This window comes from Pseudorasbora parva, chromosome 21 (assembly GCF_024679245.1).
Source record: "Pseudorasbora parva isolate DD20220531a chromosome 21, ASM2467924v1, whole genome shotgun sequence".
Taxonomy (NCBI): Eukaryota; Metazoa; Chordata; class Actinopteri; order Cypriniformes; family Gobionidae; genus Pseudorasbora; species Pseudorasbora parva.
In genome coordinates this window covers 38,829,159-38,847,600 of record NC_090192.1, presented here as the reverse complement: position 1 = coordinate 38,847,600, position 18,442 = coordinate 38,829,159, and the positions used below count along the sequence as shown (strand labels likewise).

The 18,442-nt window shown below is 42.2% G+C and overlaps 1 protein-coding gene across 1 annotated transcript in view; it reads left to right on the top strand.

Moving 5' to 3' along the window:
* Window positions 1-13,779: 13,779 nt before the first annotated feature.
* LOC137055867 (alpha-tectorin-like) overlaps window positions 13,780-18,442 on the top strand; it is a 51,318-nt gene continuing 46,655 nt past the window's right edge. The window contains exons 1-3 of the mRNA XM_067429785.1: window positions 13,780-13,866; window positions 14,066-14,126; window positions 14,212-14,250. Coding sequence (XP_067285886.1) covers window positions 14,081-14,126; window positions 14,212-14,250 — 85 coding nt within the window. The 5' untranslated portion in view covers window positions 13,780-13,866; window positions 14,066-14,080. The remainder of the gene's footprint in view (window positions 13,867-14,065; window positions 14,127-14,211; window positions 14,251-18,442) is intronic.

The following is an 18,442-nucleotide window of genomic DNA, read 5'->3' as shown; positions in this document are numbered from 1 at the left end:
CAATCGCGTCATATACCCTCGGTTTTATTCTGCAGAAGCGCTTTTATCTTAGCAGTGTGAACACGTCACAGCAGCGCCGAGTGAACGTACAGAGTCACGTCATAACATCATTTTAAACACTGAAATGTATCTAATATGATAAACAAAGGTGCCCTACCTCATGACCTGAAAGACGGAAATACTGCAGGCGCATGGCGACTGTGTCCCGTCATAATAAAAGTCCCAGTCCTCGCGAGGCGGGTATTTGTTTAACAATCGCTCCAGCAGCTGTGCTCAGCTCCACAACACTCGCTCCTGCTCTGCTTTACACTACAGTAACGTTAATAACCGCATCCATCAACGTGATTTCTCCCCGTGTCCTATTTTCCACCGGCTGTGAGGTGAAGACCACATGTCCCAAGATGCTGCGCTCACACTTGGTCGTCATCAAACTACGAATTTTTTTTGAATAGGTGACCTCAAGTGGATGGAAAGTCATATAGTGCACCAAGTCATATTAGGTAAATAGATATTCGTAAGATTCATCAAAGGTTTATTGAGGATGTCGTGACGATGCAGCTTTTACAGGGGGAGTTTAATTGACACAGTCTCTGCAGTCACTTCAGGGATGTGCTAGTCAACTTTCAGGCGCAGGTCCACTATCTGATCTGGATACGGCCCGGATCCGGCTGACTGCAGTAAACTAACATTAGTGCATATGACATTCTTCTTATAATGTAACGAGTACATCAAGTGTTATATGAAGTTTTCCCGGTTCCAGCTGACCTAGTTAATGCAGCCTAACATATGACTTTTTGGTTCTTAAAAATTGTGTTGTAATATTTTATTCAGGTATTTATTATAAAGCAAGAAAAAAGTCTGAATTATCCAAATGAGGAAAAGTAAATAAATAAAAGTGAGAGAAAGATTAATGATCACAACATTATCTTTTTACTGCTATCTTTGCAATAGTTTTACTTATTTTCCACTGTGAGGCTGTGATTTGCATGAGAAGAGTCTCGCTATTTTACTTTCAGTTCTTTGAAGAATGTTGCAGCACTGGTTAAATTGTTCTTCTTTCAAGACAGGGTGAGGTTCAGTCAATGGGCAGATTACTAATAAAATGTTTTGCATTGTTCTAGTTTTCATTTATAGAAGGTGAAAAGAAACTGAAATTGAAGAGCTTGTAGGACAGAGAGCAAGTTCACGTTCAGGCAGTTCTCTGACACTGTCCTCCCCTGACCTTGTTGTGTGAGCATTGTGTACATGAATGTTTTAACATTGTACTTACATTTAAAAAATACTTGCATGTAATTACATTGTTATGAATTTATGCACAATAATAATTAGGCAAGGCAATTTTATTTTTATAGCAGATTTCATACACAATGGCAATTCAAAGTGCTTTACATAGAAATTAATTAAAATAGTGATTGCATAAGAAATAAGAATACTATGTGTAAGAATTAAAATAAAATCAAGGACATTAAAATAGGAAAAATAGGGGGAAAAAAGTGTTTCTGTGAAAGGAGAAAAACAGAAAATTGATCCCTATCTGCCTGATTCTAAAATCTTAGATGGAAGAGATGGAGCAGGTTCACAATGTCTCCTGGAACTTACAAGTCAGTCCAAGATAGGGCTGGTCGATATATTTAGCTATATCTCGATATACTATATATATCTCTATCTTTACAGAAAAAATAACCCCCTAAAAACTACTGCAAAAACAAATATGCCAAACACCACAAATTCTTTTTTTAATTTTAATTTTTTAATTTTTATTGAAGTGCAAAGAGTTTTCATTTAAGTCAGTTCATGTAGGAACAAAGTGCTTTTGTGACATTTAAAAAAATATATATCCCTGATTACATTAATAATAATTTAACTGTAAAATGAAAGAAATAATACATATTGCCTTCTATTTATTCATTTCATGCTTTCAATAGATGAATCAAAGACTCCTTTTTTACATTTAAAGTAAACAATAAGCATTTTGCAGATAGATTAACTAACTGAGAGAAATAACTGAGATATAAATAAACTGATTTTGTCATAGAACCACTTCCTGTTGAATTTATAAGGGCTATAAATAAGGTCACGGCATTTCAGTGCTCTGTCACATCCAAAACTTTTTAAAGGTTACGTTTATATAATATATCAATTATACAAATAGCTTGAAACTTTATAAACCAAGTTAAATTATGTCTATGCTTATTAGGATCGACAATTTACCTCAATATTTTGCTCTGAACAACCATAAAAATACGGTACAGACTTGACCGTTAAGGGCACTTCATAATAAATGACTATTAGCCTACTGTAATCAGGCGTAGCCTACCGTATATCCGTGCATATCCAATAATCGCAATAATCTTTGCGCTATGTTAGTTTTAATAAAAGCATTTTTTTGATCTTTCAAATTCGGTTTAATTTTTTATCAATATTCAAACAGTAGATGTTGCGCTCTTTACTAAAGCATGACTGAGCACCTCAGTGTAAGCGGCAGATCAACCGGATCACATGTACATGAGCCGATATTCCCTTCTTTTCCAGTTACAGAACGAAATATGAATATCAGAAGGTAGGCTATATGATACAGTACAACTTACAGAAGAGCACTGTGTCTCATAAGACTCCCGGGACGTCGCATTTTCCCCTCTAGGTTAAAACATGAATAGACCTATTCATCATAGTGCCGTGACAAAGCTGACAAAATAATAATGATATTGCAATAATTTTTTTAATGTTTTCAAATAATATGCGATCATTTTGACTCACGACTTGGGGGCGAGCGAGCCGGGTCGAGCACAGCACAGAGAAGGCAAAACAAGCAAAGTGGCGGAATCAGAATTAAATATAAACAATATATCGATATATACGATATGTAAAAACCCATATTGTGTTTAAAAATATATCGATATATTTTATATATCGATAGATTGCCCACCCCTAGTCCAAGACAGCCCTTACCAAAAATAATAATCAACAGATGCATAGTTATCGAATCCCATACTACGCCTAGATAAGTGGTCCTCTGAGCCGGAGAAAGTACACTTTTCTTTGTGTTTAATCTCAACCCCAATCTCTTCATGTGTGCGAGGACAACATCTCGATGTTGAAATGCCATCTGCTCTGACTGAGCCAATTAAATATTGCTGCACAAAAATATGGCTTTCATGTCATTGTCCTTCAAGCAGTCATACTGTCAAGATCTCCTGATGGCAAAGGCAAAAAGGCTTTCTCTTTGAACGTGGCAGGATTGTTGAGCTGCACAAGCAATGCCTTTTGCAACACGCCATTGCTGCTAAGGTTGGACGCAGTAAGACAGTCATTTTAAATTTCTTAAAAAATCCTGAGAGTTATGGGACAAAAAAGTCAAGTGGTAAACCCAAAAAGATTTCACCTGCACTGAGCCGCAGGATCCGACAGGTTGTCCGTGAAGACACAGGTCGATCCTCAACCCAAATTAAGGTCCTTACTGATGTTGACTGCAGCCCAATAACCATAAGACGTCATCTGCTAGAGAAGGGCTTCAGGAACAAAAAACGTCTCCAAAGGCCACGTCTCCTCCCACGGCACAAACTTGCCCATTTAGAATTTGCAAGGGAGCACCAAACATGGGACATTGAAAAGTGGAAGAAAGTTTTATTCTCTGATGAGATTTTTTTTTTTTTTTACCTGGATGGTCCTGATGGCTTCCAACGTTACTGGCATGACAAGGAGATCCCACCTGAGATGTTTTCTACGCGGCACAGTGGAGGAGGCTCCATCATGATCTGGGGTGCTTTTTCCTTCAATAGGCTTCAGGAGCTTCAGGTTGTGCAGGGGCGTCAAACGGTGACTGGCTATGTGGATCTGTTGCAGGGGGCATCCCTCTTGACCGAGGGCCCCCATCTGTGTGGTAATGACTGGGTCTTTCAACAGGACAACGCTGGAAATTCACAAAGTCTGGCTGATGAAGGACTTCTTCCAGGAGAATAACGTTGCTCTTTTGGACCATCCTGCGTGTTCCCCCGATCTAAATCCCATTGAGAACATTTGGGGATGGATGGCAAGGGAAGTTTACAAAAATGGACGTCAGTTCCAGACCGTGGATGCCCTTCGTGAAGCCATCTTCACCACATGGAGTAACATTCCCACCAGCCTCCTGGAAACAGTCGCATCAAGCATGCCGAAACGAGTTTTTGAAGTGATCAACAAGAACGCTGGGGCTACTCACTACTGAGTCGTTTTTTCACACTTTTAGTACTGTTGTGCGTTTATTTGTGGGCTATGGTCAAACTTTTGATCAGCTGATGAATGGCCTGTTTGAGTTTAAATGCAGTTTTCAATAAATTGCCTACTCTCTATTTTTTGTCTCATGCTCCTGTTTCTACTTTTGGCATTTTGAAGCAGCACTTACAACCCGGTTATGATCGACAACTGCGAAATGTGTAAAACTTGCAATGCATCTACTGGTCTTAAGATTTTGTTCAGGAGTGTATAACAGGTGAAATGTGTTTATATTTGTATGCAATGTGTTGTTATTGTTCATCATAAGCTTGCTTTTGTGTCTCTAAGGTAAATTTATGTGTAAAGAAAAATAAGCCAAAGGATATCATTCAAAATCATACTAAACATACCGGCTATACTTCTACATGACATACCAGGTCAAAGAGTCATTCACATGTTCAGCATGTTAACCCTTAGAGACCAACTGCAACACAATTTTATAAGTCAAAACTACATACAAATGCAGTTCACACTTTATCTTAATTTCTACTTATCATACTTTATCTAATATCTCATGTTAACATATTTGCTAACTTAATCACACAATATGGACATTGACTTCTAACATTTTGCTGATTGTTTATGATCAAATGTAGAAATCTTCTAAGTATTGGCCTGTGTTATTCTGTTGTCAAATCCAAACATGTTTAGTAATAAAAACATTTTCACCAATTCAACAATGTTGTATTAATAATAATAACAAAAACTTTTAATGAAAACAGTGAAAACAGTTTTGCATCTGAATGTTTCATAAATTGAGCAGTGGATCTTTGAGGTTAATAGCTATTAATATTCACACAACTGGGTCAATCGATGACAGTGTGAAAAATTGAGAACATTGTAATGTCTGTGAAAACAAGGCAAGGCAAGGCTATTTATATAGCACTTTTCATACACAATGGCAATTCAAAGTGCTTTACATAGAAAGGAATTGAAATTGTAAGAAAGGAAGAGGAATAACGAATGCATAAGAAAAAGAATACAATGTATAAAAATAAAAGTAGAAACAGTTGTAAAGAGAATAAAAAAACAAACAAAAAAAACAGATGAAATGTATTTTTTTTTTTTTTTTTATGTTTTTTTCCTTAAGAAATTGTCCCCTGAATCAACCATGGCATGTAGGCAATTGAAAAACAACAACAACAACAAAAATTGTAATGTCTTTTTGCACTCTCAAAACGGGAAGAGGTTAATGCATCATGTGATCATGATTTGAGAATCATCAACACTGTTACAGCATTTACGGCAAATTAGTATTAGATTGTACATACTAATTCATTTTCTAACAAGCTTAATAAATGACCATTAGTTAATATATTATGATAAAACATAAATTAACAATGAGGAGTATATTTTTAAATATTATTTAATGAGTGCACAATTACCATCGCACACCTGTAGTTGATGAAAAGGTGCGTAGACAAAGGATACCCAGATCCAAAAATCTCAATAAACAAACAAAGTAAAATCCCGTACACTATAAATACTTGCAAAAATCTAAAACTTTTTATTAGCAACGTTTCGGTCTCATGACCTTCATCAGGCATATGTGTGTGCGGATTTTCCTTTGTTTGTTTATAAATATTATTTAATAAATGCTTTGTTCATTGAAAAAAAAAGTTTTACATTAAGTATAATTAATTTGATGAGTTTTTATTTACACACAGTATCTGACACTAACTTGGCACTAATGTAAAGAACATTTTGTTCTGTGAATTAGTACAGAAGGAGCATCATGTGAGAATTGTTCTATTTCCTTGTTTGTGCAGTCAAACCTGACAGTAAGGTTTCACATTTTAGAGATTTTGATAACCACTAGAATGGATTCCAGGCTATGAGTTTTATCAAGTCAACAAAGCTCAGTTGTCAGCAATTTTTTCCAGTAATTTTTGCATATGCAGTTAAACAAGATTCCTCAGAACTGCTTACAGTACATGACTGTGATAACTGCATTAACAGCCATTTATTTTATTTTACATTATCACACAGTGGCAAATATGATGAATTTTTAGGGTAAAAATTTAAGGGTTTTTTAGGGTCAGTTTAAGGGTAAAGTTAGGGACAGGTGTGGTGGTGTGGGTCAGTTTAAGGGTAAAGTTAGGGTCAGGTGTGGTGGTGTGGGTCAGTTTAAGGGTAAAGTTAGGGTCAGGTGTGGTGGTGTGGGTCAGTTTAAGGGTAAAGTTAGGGTCAGGTGTGGTGGTGTGGGTCAGTTTAAGGGTAAAGTTAGGGTCAGGTGTGGTGGTGTGGGTCAGTTTAAGGGTAAAGTTAGGGTCAGGTGTGGTGGTGTGGGTCAGTTTAAGGGTAAAGTTAGGGACAGGTGTGGTGGTGTAGGTCAGTTTAAGGGTAAAGTTAGGGTCAGGTGTGGTGGTGTGGGTCAGTTTAAGGGTAAAGTTAGGGTCAGGTGTGGTGGTGTGGGTCAGTTTAAGGGTAAAGTTAGGGACAGGTGTGGTGGTGTAGGTCAGTTTAAGGGTAAAGTTAGGGACAGGTGTGGTGGTGTGGGTCAGTTTAAGGGTAAAGTTAGGGTCAGGTGTGGTGGTGTGGGTCAGTTTAAGGGTAAAGTTAGGGTCAGGTGTGGTGGTGTGGGTCAGTTTAAGGGTAAAGTTAGGGACAGGTGTGGTGGTGTAGGTCAGTTTAAGGGTAAAGTTAGGGACAGGTGTGGTGGTGTAGGTCAGTTTAAGGGTAAAGTTAGGGTCAGGTGTGGTGGTGTAGGTCAGTTTAAGGGTAAAGTTAGGGACAGGTGTGGTGGTGTGGGTCAGTTTAAAGGTAGAGTTAGGGTCAGGTGTGGTGGTGTGGGTCAGTTTAAGGGTAAAGTTAGGGTCAGGTGTGGTGGTGTGGGTCAGTTTAAGGGTAAAGTTAGGGACAGGTGTGGTGGTGTGGGTCAGTTTAAGGGTAGAGTTAGGGACAGGTGTGGTGGTGTGGGTCAGTTTAAGGGTAAAGTTAGGGACAGGTGTGGTGGTGTGGGTCAGTTTAAGGGTAAAGTTAGGGACAGGTGGGGTGGTGTGGGTCAGTTTAAGGGTAGAGTTAGGGTCAGGTGTGGTGGTGTGGGTCAGTTTAAGGGTAGAGTTAGGGTCAGGTGTGGTGGTGTGGGTCAGTTTAAGGGTAAAGTTAGGGACAGGTGTGGTGGTGTGGGTCAGTTTAAGGGTAAAGTTAGGGACAGGTGTGGTGGTGTGGGTCAGTTTAAGGGTAGAGTTAGGGACAGGTGTGGTGGTGTGGGTCAGTTTAAGGGTAGAGTTAGGGACAGGTGTGGTGGTGTGGGTCAGTTTAAGGGTAGAGTTAGGGTCAGGTGTGGTGGTGTGGGTCAGTTTAAGGGTAGAGTTAGGGACAGGTGTGGTGGTGTGGGTCAGTTTAAGGGTAGAGTTAGGGTCAGGTGTGGTGGTGTGGGTCAGTTTAAGGGTAAAGTTAGGGACAGGTGTGGTGGTGTGGGTCAGTTTAAGGGTAAAGTTAGGGACAGGTGTGGTGGTGTGGGTCAGTTTAAGGGTAGAGTTAGGGACAGGTGTGGTGGTGTGGGTCAGTTTAAGGGTAGAGTTAGGGACAGGTGTGGTGGTGTGGGTCAGTTTAAGGGTAGAGTTAGGGACAGGTGTGGTGGTGTGGGTCAGTTTAAGGGTAAAGTTAGGGTCAGGTGTGGTGGTGTGGGTCAGTTTAAGGGTAAAGTTAGGGTCAGGTGTGGTGGTGTGGGTCAGTTTAAGGGTAAAGTTAGGGTCAGGTGTGGTGGTGTGGGTCAGTTTAAGGGTAAAGTTAGGGTCAGGTGTGGTGGTGTGGGTCAGTTTAAGGGTAGAGTTAGGGACAGGTGTGGTGGTGTGGGTCAGTTTAAGGGTAAAGTTAGGGTCAGGTGTGGTGGTGTGGGTCAGTTTAAGGGTAGAGTTAGGGACAGGTGTGGTGGTGTGGGTCAGTTTAAGGGTAAAGTTAGGGTCAGGTGTGGTGGTGTGGGTCAGTTTAAGGGTAGAGTTAGGGACAGGTGTGGTGGTGTGGGTCAGTTTAAGGGTAAAGTTAGGGACAGGTGTGGTGGTGTGGGTCAGTTTAAGGGTAAAGTTAGGGACAGGTGTGGTGGTGTGGGTCAGTTTAAGGGTAAAGTTAGGGTCAGGTGTGGTGGTGTGGGTCAGTTTAAGGGTAAAGTTAGGGACAGGTGTGGTGGTGTGGGTCAGTTTAAGGGTAAAGTTAGGGACAGGTGTGGTGGTGTGGGTCAGTTTAAGGGTAGAGTTAGGGACAGGTGTGGTGGTGTGGGTCAGTTTAAGGGTAGAGTTAGGGACAGGTGTGGTGGTGTGGGTCAGTTTAAGGGTAAAGTTAGGGTCAGGTGTATTGGTGTGGGTTAGTTTAAGGGTAAAGTTAGGGTCAGGTGTGGTGGTGTGGGTCAGTTTAAGGGTAAAGTTAGGGTCAGGTGTGGTGGTGTGGGTCAGTTTAAGGGTAGAGTTAGGGACAGGTGTGGTGGTGTGGGTCAGTTTAAGGGTAAAGTTAGGGTCAGGTGTGGTGGTGTGGGTCAGTTTAAGGGTAAAGTTAGGGTCAGGTGTGGTGGTGTGGGTCAGTTTAAGGGTAAAGTTAGGGTCAGGTGTGGTGGTGTGGGTCAGTTTAAGGGTAGAGTTAGGGACAGGTGTGGTGGTCTGGGAAAACATTCACATCACCCGCGACACAAATTTGCGACGTTTCAGAGCTCTAACATTCCAAAACATTCGCGGTGACAGCTGAGAGAACACGGACACTTCATCATTCGGTGAAGACAAGCTTTTCATTTTATTTAAAGGACCGAAAAGAAGGTTTTGGGTGCAGCCAGTCTTAAAAGAACAGAGTCTGAAGGGGAGGATGCTAATCTTGTACAGGAGCTAAAACTTTATGGTGGATGGTTCTGCACTTACTTTCTAAAGTCTGTGGGACAATTTGAGGATCTCTTCCCAAGACAGCAATGTTAGCAGCGCATCTGACGAGACAAACCGTGCACTTCAGGAACCAAACGATCCGGAGCTGATGTTTCCAGTCGAGTCACAATGTGAACATTTCAGTGCCACAGACGTACTGATGGCAACACCTTCACTTTCCATAATCGCGGACACAATGTTTAGAAAAAAAATCAACAATTTATAAAAGGTTAAGTTATTGCTGTCTGTAGCATACAGTGGGCAAACACAGCTGCAGCTGTACAGTTTACAGTTGTAATCTCATGAGAAATGCCATACCTGGCAAAGGTTAATGTTGACTGACTCGTGACTGGACATTTCGTCACCTTTCTTTCCTTGTATGTGATTGGTTGAAGCCGTTTTGTCGCCGCTAGAGTAAAAAAAAATTGACACCGAAACATTAATGTCGTTTTTTCGCCGTAGCACATTCGCGTTTGGTGTGAAATGGCCTTTAAGAGGATAGATCACATACTTGTGCATACTCATTTACACATTACCAAAACCAATCCTTTACAATTCGGGTACACTAATATGCATTAATTCATGCTTAACTAATGCACAGATAACCATGAGTTAATGTATTACTAATGGTGAACTAGTTAAATATGTCATAATGTATTAATTCCTTATTATTTCAACTTCCTGTCTGCTTTAATTAATAATTATCTAATGATTTACAAATGTGTCATTATGTTGTGACTTTACTTGTTAGGGCACATGACTATTAACTAATTGATTAAGTAATATGTAATTGTGGTTATGCGTTTTGAATTAGTTAATAGTCATGTGCCCCAATAAGTAAAGTCATAACATAATGATACCTTTATAAATCATCAGCTAATGATTAATTAAAGCCGACAACTGGAAGTTGAAATGCATGGCTTTGACCCTTTGTGGTAATTAACATATTCATTTAAATTATTAGTTAATATAATGTTATTAAGGAATTAATATATTGACATATTTAATTCATAACAATTTAATGATTACTTAATCTATTAATCATGATGAATCTTCATTAGTTGCTGATGCAGTAATCATTAATAAATGGGTTAGTTCAACATTAGTAATACATTAACTCATGATTATCTGTGCATTAATTACGTATGAGTTAATGCATATTAGTACACCCGTATTGTAAAGTGTTACCATTTTCACTTATAACACTCTTTCTGAACCAGAGTGCACACCATACATACCTCACTTCGCTCAGACCTCCCGCGGACTGAAGCGAGAGCTTGCAACGTGCCAATGACGTCACAACTGCGACAAACGCAAAACTCATAAAAGTACATTTTCTTTTCTTTTCTCACATACATATATAGCAGGAAAATTAGGATTTTGTGTGAATTTAAAATAAATTCCATCCTTTGAATGAGATGTTAAACTGAGGTCCTGATTCTCTGTGGTCACAAAAAATCCCAGTATGTCTTTTGAAAAAACAGTAGGGGAATAACCCCAGCATACTGGCCAAATTTGGCCATTTGGCTGCCATCGGATCATCTAGGTGGATGCTGCACATTGGTGGCGGTTGAGGAGATTCACACTTCAATGTATGCCTTTGGGTGCCTTGAAAGCGCTATATACATTGAACATATTGTTATTATTATTATTATTATTATTATTATTATAAAACCCAATTTATAATTAATACCATTACAAACACACAGGCTAAAACTGAAGCTCTCTGGCCAAAATGACTCATTTTGTTTAGAAATAATTTAAAATTCACAAAACATTAAAAACATGCACAGAACATTAAGCAAATATGTTCATCGAACACCACAACTTGTGGTCAAAATAACATATTCTTTCAATCAGTCATTACACGGCTGACAACAAAATACAAAATGTAGCCTTAAAAAAAGATACTTTACAAACTCAAAAATGCTTTTTACTGTAAAAAACAACAACAACCAAATGATCGTATGGTGTCACAGGGTGTTTTGGTGTTAGTTCATGTTTTATGTTCATGTTTTTGAGTTTTCACGTTTCTAAGGTGGTGAGTCTGTTTATGTCAAGTCAAGTTTGTTTAAGTCAAGTCTTGATTTTATGTTATATATTGGATTTTGAATTTAAAAAAGAAAGAAAAGAAAGAAACTGCACTTGGGTTCTCAACCTTTTCTCAGTGGATGTTACATATGGGTGGAAAGATCTAAAAAAAACAAAAAATATTCAAAAATCAGAATTTTAGTCCATTTGTTGCTGATGATTTTAGTACAGTGAACTCATTGTCATGTTCAAGAAACATTTGAAATGATTCAAGCTTGTCACATGGTGCATTATCCAGCTGGAAGTAGCCATCAGAGGATGGGTGGTCATAAAGGGATGGACATGGTCAGAAACAATGCTCAGGTAGGCTGTGGCATTTAAATGATGCCCAATTGGCACTAAGGGGCCTAAAGTGTGCCAAGAAAACATCCCCCACACCATTACACCACCACCACCAGCCTGCACAGTGGTAACACGGCATGATGGATTCATGTTCTAATTCTGTTTACGCCAAATTCTGACTCTACATGAAAAAAGTACCGTACCGTATCATGATACATGTACCGTTTTTTTATTGTTGTTTAATGGGACTGCATGTTTTACCATCTATGTGTGTTTGTGCTACCTTGCAGACCAGCTTAAAGGCTACAACATACTCTGCAAGAACAGAGAAAAAAGTTCTCGTTCCCAGGGATGTTTCCAAGGAATTTTGTTCTCGCAGCTTTGTCTCAACACATCGCCTGAGCAGAAATTTTTTCTTGTGGGTGTCCGAGAACTATTGTGTGATTGGTCATACATTTAAAGTAGATGGGGTTAATGCGGGGAAACGCAGATGATCGGCACCTGCTTTTCTTGTGACGTATGGAATGTACTGGCCAGAACAAACTTTTTTCTTGTTCTTGCCACCTCGAAAAAAACCTAACAAGTTTCTTTGTTCTTGCAGAGTATGTTCCAAGCTTAATCCTAGTTTCCTTAGGCTAACCATGCCTTGGCGACCATCTTAGCACTAGCAACCTAAGGATAACCATGCCTTGGCTACCTTGGCGACCAGCTTAGCACTAGCGACCTAAAGCTATCCGTGCCTTGGCTACCTTGCCGACCGGCTTCACACTAGTAACTTAAGGCTAAGCTTGCCTTGGCTTCCTTACCAACCGGCTTAACACTAGTGATGTAAGGCTATGTGTGCCTTGGCTACATTGCTGACCGGCTTAGAACTAGTGATCAATGGCTATGTGCGCCTTGGCTACCTTGCCGAATGACTTAGCATCAGGGACCTAAGGCTATGTGTTCTCATGGGCAATAACCCTTTTGCAGTCAAAGATTGCAGACAGCCCCAGGTTACTGTTATCAACATTCAATGCATGTTAAAACATCACACTCTAACTTCATCTGGCCAACTTGGTATAATTATAAAGATTAAAGCCTCCAGCTTTTTTTATTTGAGCCCTGTTTATGATAAAATGAGTTTGCAGTGACATTCATTTCTTAATTTTTCATAAGTGCAAAATAATGGATCTGTAAGGTCCATCCATTAGCCCAAGAATGGAATCTAACGACCTGGTCGAAGGACTTCTGCATGTAAGACTTTTCAGCTGTAAAATTCACTTAATTCAATCATCATTAAATCATCAAATTTTAAATCGGACTCAATGAATACATTTTATCTGACTCCAATTATATGTGACGTCATTACATTTGTTATGTTTTTAACTTAACAGCTGATCATTATTTTAGTTGTGATTTAATTTAGATTGTTGATTTCTCTTAGTATCTTTTATATTGAAATATTCGTTCATCAAGGGACCCAATATCGAACAGAGATGTAGTGTCTCGCTCACAATCGCAAACTGGCCAGTTCTGATACCCTTCCTTAAATACTCAGACCAGAACAAAGGGTTGTAAATATTTGCAACACAACACCTGGTTTAGGTGGAGAGGTTTTAGATATCTTTGAAGAGACCTGAGAAGGAGAAGCCCTGAATTCTCAAACGTTTCAATCTTTCTCATCCTACTAGTGACTATAGTGAAATTGAGACCAATTTACACATCGCACTGTACAGTCTACACCATCTACAGTCTCATGCCAGAACTAGGTAATTGTTGTTTCTCATGTGTTTTTTTCACATTTGGCTAATGTTAATCTGCAAACTAGCATGCCATTTCTGCCGTTTTAAAATACATTACAGCTTACTTTATGGTTTAGGTGTTAGTTGCATTAAAGAAACATTTGAAATGCATTTCTGCATTCCAGTTCTTACTAGTTTGCACTTCTCACAAACCTGGTCTTGTTTGACCGCTGCCTACATCCTTGTCTTGGGCATGAACTCTAAAGCTTTCAACTCTAAAGATTCCCATCATTAAATTAACATGAATATTTCCAGTGACACTTGAGTCACTCATTGGACATTTTAAGGTACTATTTTTGAACATTAGCTTTTGAAAAAAAAAGTGCTAAACAAATCAAACTGACCCACCGACATTCCATCTAGATTCACATTTATTCAAGCACAGAACTAAAGAATGTCTTTCTGAATGCAGGTGCACACAAGGAAACTATCAGTTTAAATAACAAATATCTCAATGTCATATGATAAATTAATCTGTTGTTGAGAAATGACCTGTGCTTCCAGTAAAGATCCTCCCACAGTTAATAAAGGCACTGATGAGATTGTGAGAGCTGCAGTTCAGCATCACTTGAGAATCTCTGAGTTTGCTCTGCAGCAGCATCTGACCTCAGGTAAAGGCATTTCTATTTAACCAGCTTTCGATGGATCTAAATAATTTTGTAAACTTTTTCTTACATTTTATACAATTTGCCTGTGCAATTTACCTGTGCATGTTATAGTTGTTTTACAAATGTGCACAAAAAAGAAAGAATTAAATATAACAAAAAATATTAAACATATTTCATGTGTGTGTATGTTGTATGTGTGCAGGTGCCGTTCGTCACCATGAGGTTTCTGATCTCACTGTGTGTGTTGGTCCTGCTGATTAATGGTAAGTGTACTATAATATGTCGTTTAAAATGGGCAAATATTTTTCACATTAATAAATAATAATGCTTATATTGTGTATTTAACAGGCGGAATAATCAATGGACAAACAACAGGAACAACAACAGGTACAATCTGTCTTTCACTTCATCTAATCTTCAGTTCATCCTTGGTTTCCATATAAAGTGTAGACATATAAGAAGTAGAACTAATTTATAGAGTGGAATGTTTTTCCTATTGATATTTATATTGAAACCTTCTCATAATATTTTAGCACACATTGTTTATTAAATTACTGCAAAAAATTATTTTACAAAAATGTGACAGTACAAACTTGGTACTATATACAGGGGAAACTATTAGATCTAACTTTACATTTCAGTAAATACTGTTAAGTGTACCATTTTTGGAAATAAAAATAATGTCTCGGTTACGTATGTAACCCTCGTTCCCTGAAGGAGGGAACGGAGACGTCACGTCAGAGTACCGACGAATAGGAATCTCGCTAGCGAGAGCCAATCTACTTTGAGTGTAACTAAACGAGCCAATGCACATTGACATGCAATGATTGCACCAGCTGCTCATGCCATGCAGCGCGGGTATAAATGAGGCACAGGTGCTTGCATCAAATTAGTATTTTGCTGAGGAGCCGAGTAGGTGAATTGGCACCCCAGCAGGGTACAGAGGACATGGCGACGGGACGTTCCCTCTTTCAGGGAATGAGGGTTACATACGTAACCGAGACGTTCCCATTCAGTCGGTCACTCTCGGCGCCACGTCAGAGTACCGATGAATAGGAATCCCTACCAAAGTGCCATGGCCTATGCCAAGGTTATGGCATCCAGCCTTCCTCTTCTGCTGGCCTCCGTGACAGACAAAGAGCTGATCTGAGGTTGTGAAGCTTTGAGAGGGACAGAGCAAAAGCTAGGGCTGGGTCTGCCTCCTCCAGGGGCAGCGCTTGCAGGTTCACCACCTGATCCCTGAAGGGAGTGGTGGGAACCTTGGGCACGTAGCCAGGCCGGGGTCTCAGTACCACGTGGGCGTCACCCGGCCTGAACTCCTGGCACGATTCGTTGACCTAAGTGCCTGCAGGTCCCCTACCCTCTTGATGGAGGCCAATGCAGCCAACAGCAAAGTCTGCATGGACAGAATCTTAAGCTCTGCTGACTGCAAGGGCTCAACTAGGACAATATGAAGTGCTCAGAGCACCAGCAAGATCCCAAGAGAGTATGGAGGGAGGTCGAGGAGGATTTAACCGTCTCGCCCCCCCTAAGGAACCTGACGACCAGGTCGTGCTTCCCAACCGACTTACCTACATGCGTGACAGTGGAAATAGCAGCAACGTAACCGAGGGAGGAGGGCGACAGCCTACGCTCCAACCCCTGCTACAGGAAGGAAAGCACAGATGTGATCAAACACCTTCGGGGATCTTCTCTGGAAAAAACCAGGTTGACCTGTGCCACCCGAACTGAACCCAATCAGCTGGACCACTTGGGGGTGAAGTCACCACTCTCCCGGGAGCGCAGCTCATGACAGCTTGTTGGCCACACGGTTGCGCCCACCAGGGACATGAATGGCCTGAAGTGCCTCAGACACTTCTGACTCCAGAGGAGGAGATGGGGGGCGAGTTGCGACATGCGACAGGAGCATAGACCACCTTGGCGGTTGATGTACGCAAGGGTCGCAGTGTTGTCCATATGAACCAATATCTCTTTGCCCTGTAACCGTCCTTTGATGTGGCTCGGTGCATGATGTATTGCTAGCAACTAAAGGCAATTGATGTGCCAATGCAGGTGCGGGCCTGTCCAAACCCCTGACACTGCATGCCCGTTGTACGTGGCACCCCAGCCCATGGTCGAAGCATCTGTGAAGACCACAGCATGCCTGGACACCTTTTCCAGAGGCACACCGGCCCACAGGAACGAAGGGTCCGACCACGGGCTGAAGGTATGGCGGCAGGCCTGGTGATCCTCACCCAGTGAGTGCTGTGTTGCCACGCCCATCTCAGGACTCGGCCGAGAAGCCAATGCTGAAGCAGTGTCATATGAAGCAGGCAGAGTGGTGTTTCTGCCGCCATTGCCGCCATATGCCCCAGGAGCCTCTGAAATTTTTTCAGTGGAACCGCCATCCTGCCTTGAAACATGTTCAGGCAGTTCAGCATCAACTGGACGCGCTCCTCTGTGAGGGGTGCTGTCCGCTCGACCAAATCCAACTCCATACCGACAGAAGAGATCCTCTGCACGGGGGCAAGTTTGCTCTTTTCTCAGTTGACCCGAAGACCCAACTGGCTGCGGTGTCTGAGCACCAGGTCCCTGTGTTCGCACAACTGTTCTCGGGACTGTGCTAGTACGAACCAGTCGCAAGATAGTTGAGAATGCGCATGCCCTGTTCTCTTATGGGCACAAGGGTCCCCTCCACGACTTTCGTAAAGACACGGGGGGACAGGGCCAGCCCGAAGGGCAGGACTTTGTACTGATATGCTCGCCCCTCGAACACAAATCGCCGGAACGGCCTGTGTCGGGGGAGAATCGAGACATGAAAGTACGCATCCTCCAGGTCAATCGCTGCAAACCAATCTTGGGGACGGATGCACTCAAAAATGCCTTTCTGCATGAGCATCTTGAACGGTAACCTGTGAAGGCTCCGATTAAGAACTCGCAGGTCCAAGACTGGCCATAACCTACTGGTTTTCTTGGGTACAGTACACCGGCTGTAGAAGCCTGTCTTCATATTGGCTGGAGGGACCGGCTCTATATCGCGTCCTTCGCCAGTAGTACTGCGACCTCCGCACACAGGACATGGGCGTCTACAGCTTTCACAGAGGTGAAGCGAACGCCTGTGAACCTGGGGGGACGCTGGGCGAATTAAATCGCATAGCCGAACCTGATGGCCCGAATGAACCAACGGGACGGACTGGGAGCTCTAGCCAGGCTCGCAGAGACCGAACAAGTGGCCTCATCAGGACCACCGGCATACCCAACGTGGGGCAGCGAGGTGGAATACAGGCCTGAGGCGGCGGTCTTGTGGAGGCGGCCCACAGTTGGGTGTGAATGTACTGTGCAACACATACCTGATTCCACGGGGGGCATAGAGTCCGCAACGAGGCTGTGGTGCATCCCGGCGTCATCCGCTGCTGGCGAAAGAGGAGGAGGATGAGTGTGGTCCAGCGTTTGACCGGCCACAGCTCTCCAAGCCCCCTGAGGACCCAGAGATAGAGGAACTGCTCTTTTATTTTAATTTGAGAATTTGGGTACCACTGGTTGTGACCAGCGGCAGAACAGAATTTAGACTCAAACCTTTTCCACCCGGCCCTCCTCCGGGGGAAAAGCAGCCCCGGCCATCTCCAGGTCACCTGTCTCAGAGGTGATGTTTCATCAACTGCTTAAACAGCAGTAGAGACAGGTGGCGTCGTCTCCCTGCAGTGAACACAGTAGAGCAGACTGTGCCGAGGGTTTTTTTTTTTTTTTTTTTTACAGACTGCTAAGAACTGCTGGGCTCAGTTATCAACAGTGTCGCCGAAATGGCCACCTTGTGAGATGGGAGCATCGTAATTTGACGACCACTCACCTCTCAGCAAGGCAAGCCAGGGGGCATTTCTGGACCACAGAGGTGGACATCGTCTGGCCGAGGGCCTGCGCCATGACCTAATCACGGTTAGTCAACATGCGCAGCTCAACCCCGACTCAGAACTACCCTCATGCATCAAGAGTGCAGGGTGGAGGTGGTCTGCGTACAGGCACCGCACCGAGGAGGGTAGTGAGGAAGGAAAAACGTATGCAGTTCTGGCCCCTCTGGCATTCCATATCCAAAGTAGTTCCATACTGACAAGTTTTACATGCACATCTGGGATTGATCCCAGGAAAGCATGGCTGTTGACGGAATCTGATTCAGCAAAGCACACACCATTACAGTGGGCTCAGCATCATCATTCCCAGAGCCCAACAGTCCTCTCTCCGATGCAGCGATTGACATCTGACACTCAGCTGGAGCCCTAAATGAAATGCTAGGTTCCCCCATAAGAAGGATCAGCAATTCCATCCAGAAGCTGCACAGCTTGCAGTGTGCTAGAGGGAGAGGAGCCCTAGGGGGTTGGTTCCCCGAAGAAACCCCACCCACCTCAAGTCACCCTTGCCATTACACCAAAGTAGAACTCTCCTGTGGCCACCAGGGAGGGCGCTAAAATGGGAAATAGACCAGGGGACAGCGCACATAGAGCGAGCGCTGGGTTGCCGTGACAACGCGCGCTGCAGCTTAGCCGCTCGTCGGCACACGACACGCAGAGAAACGAAAGGACCGTCAGGGTTCCCCCGGCGGCAGCTC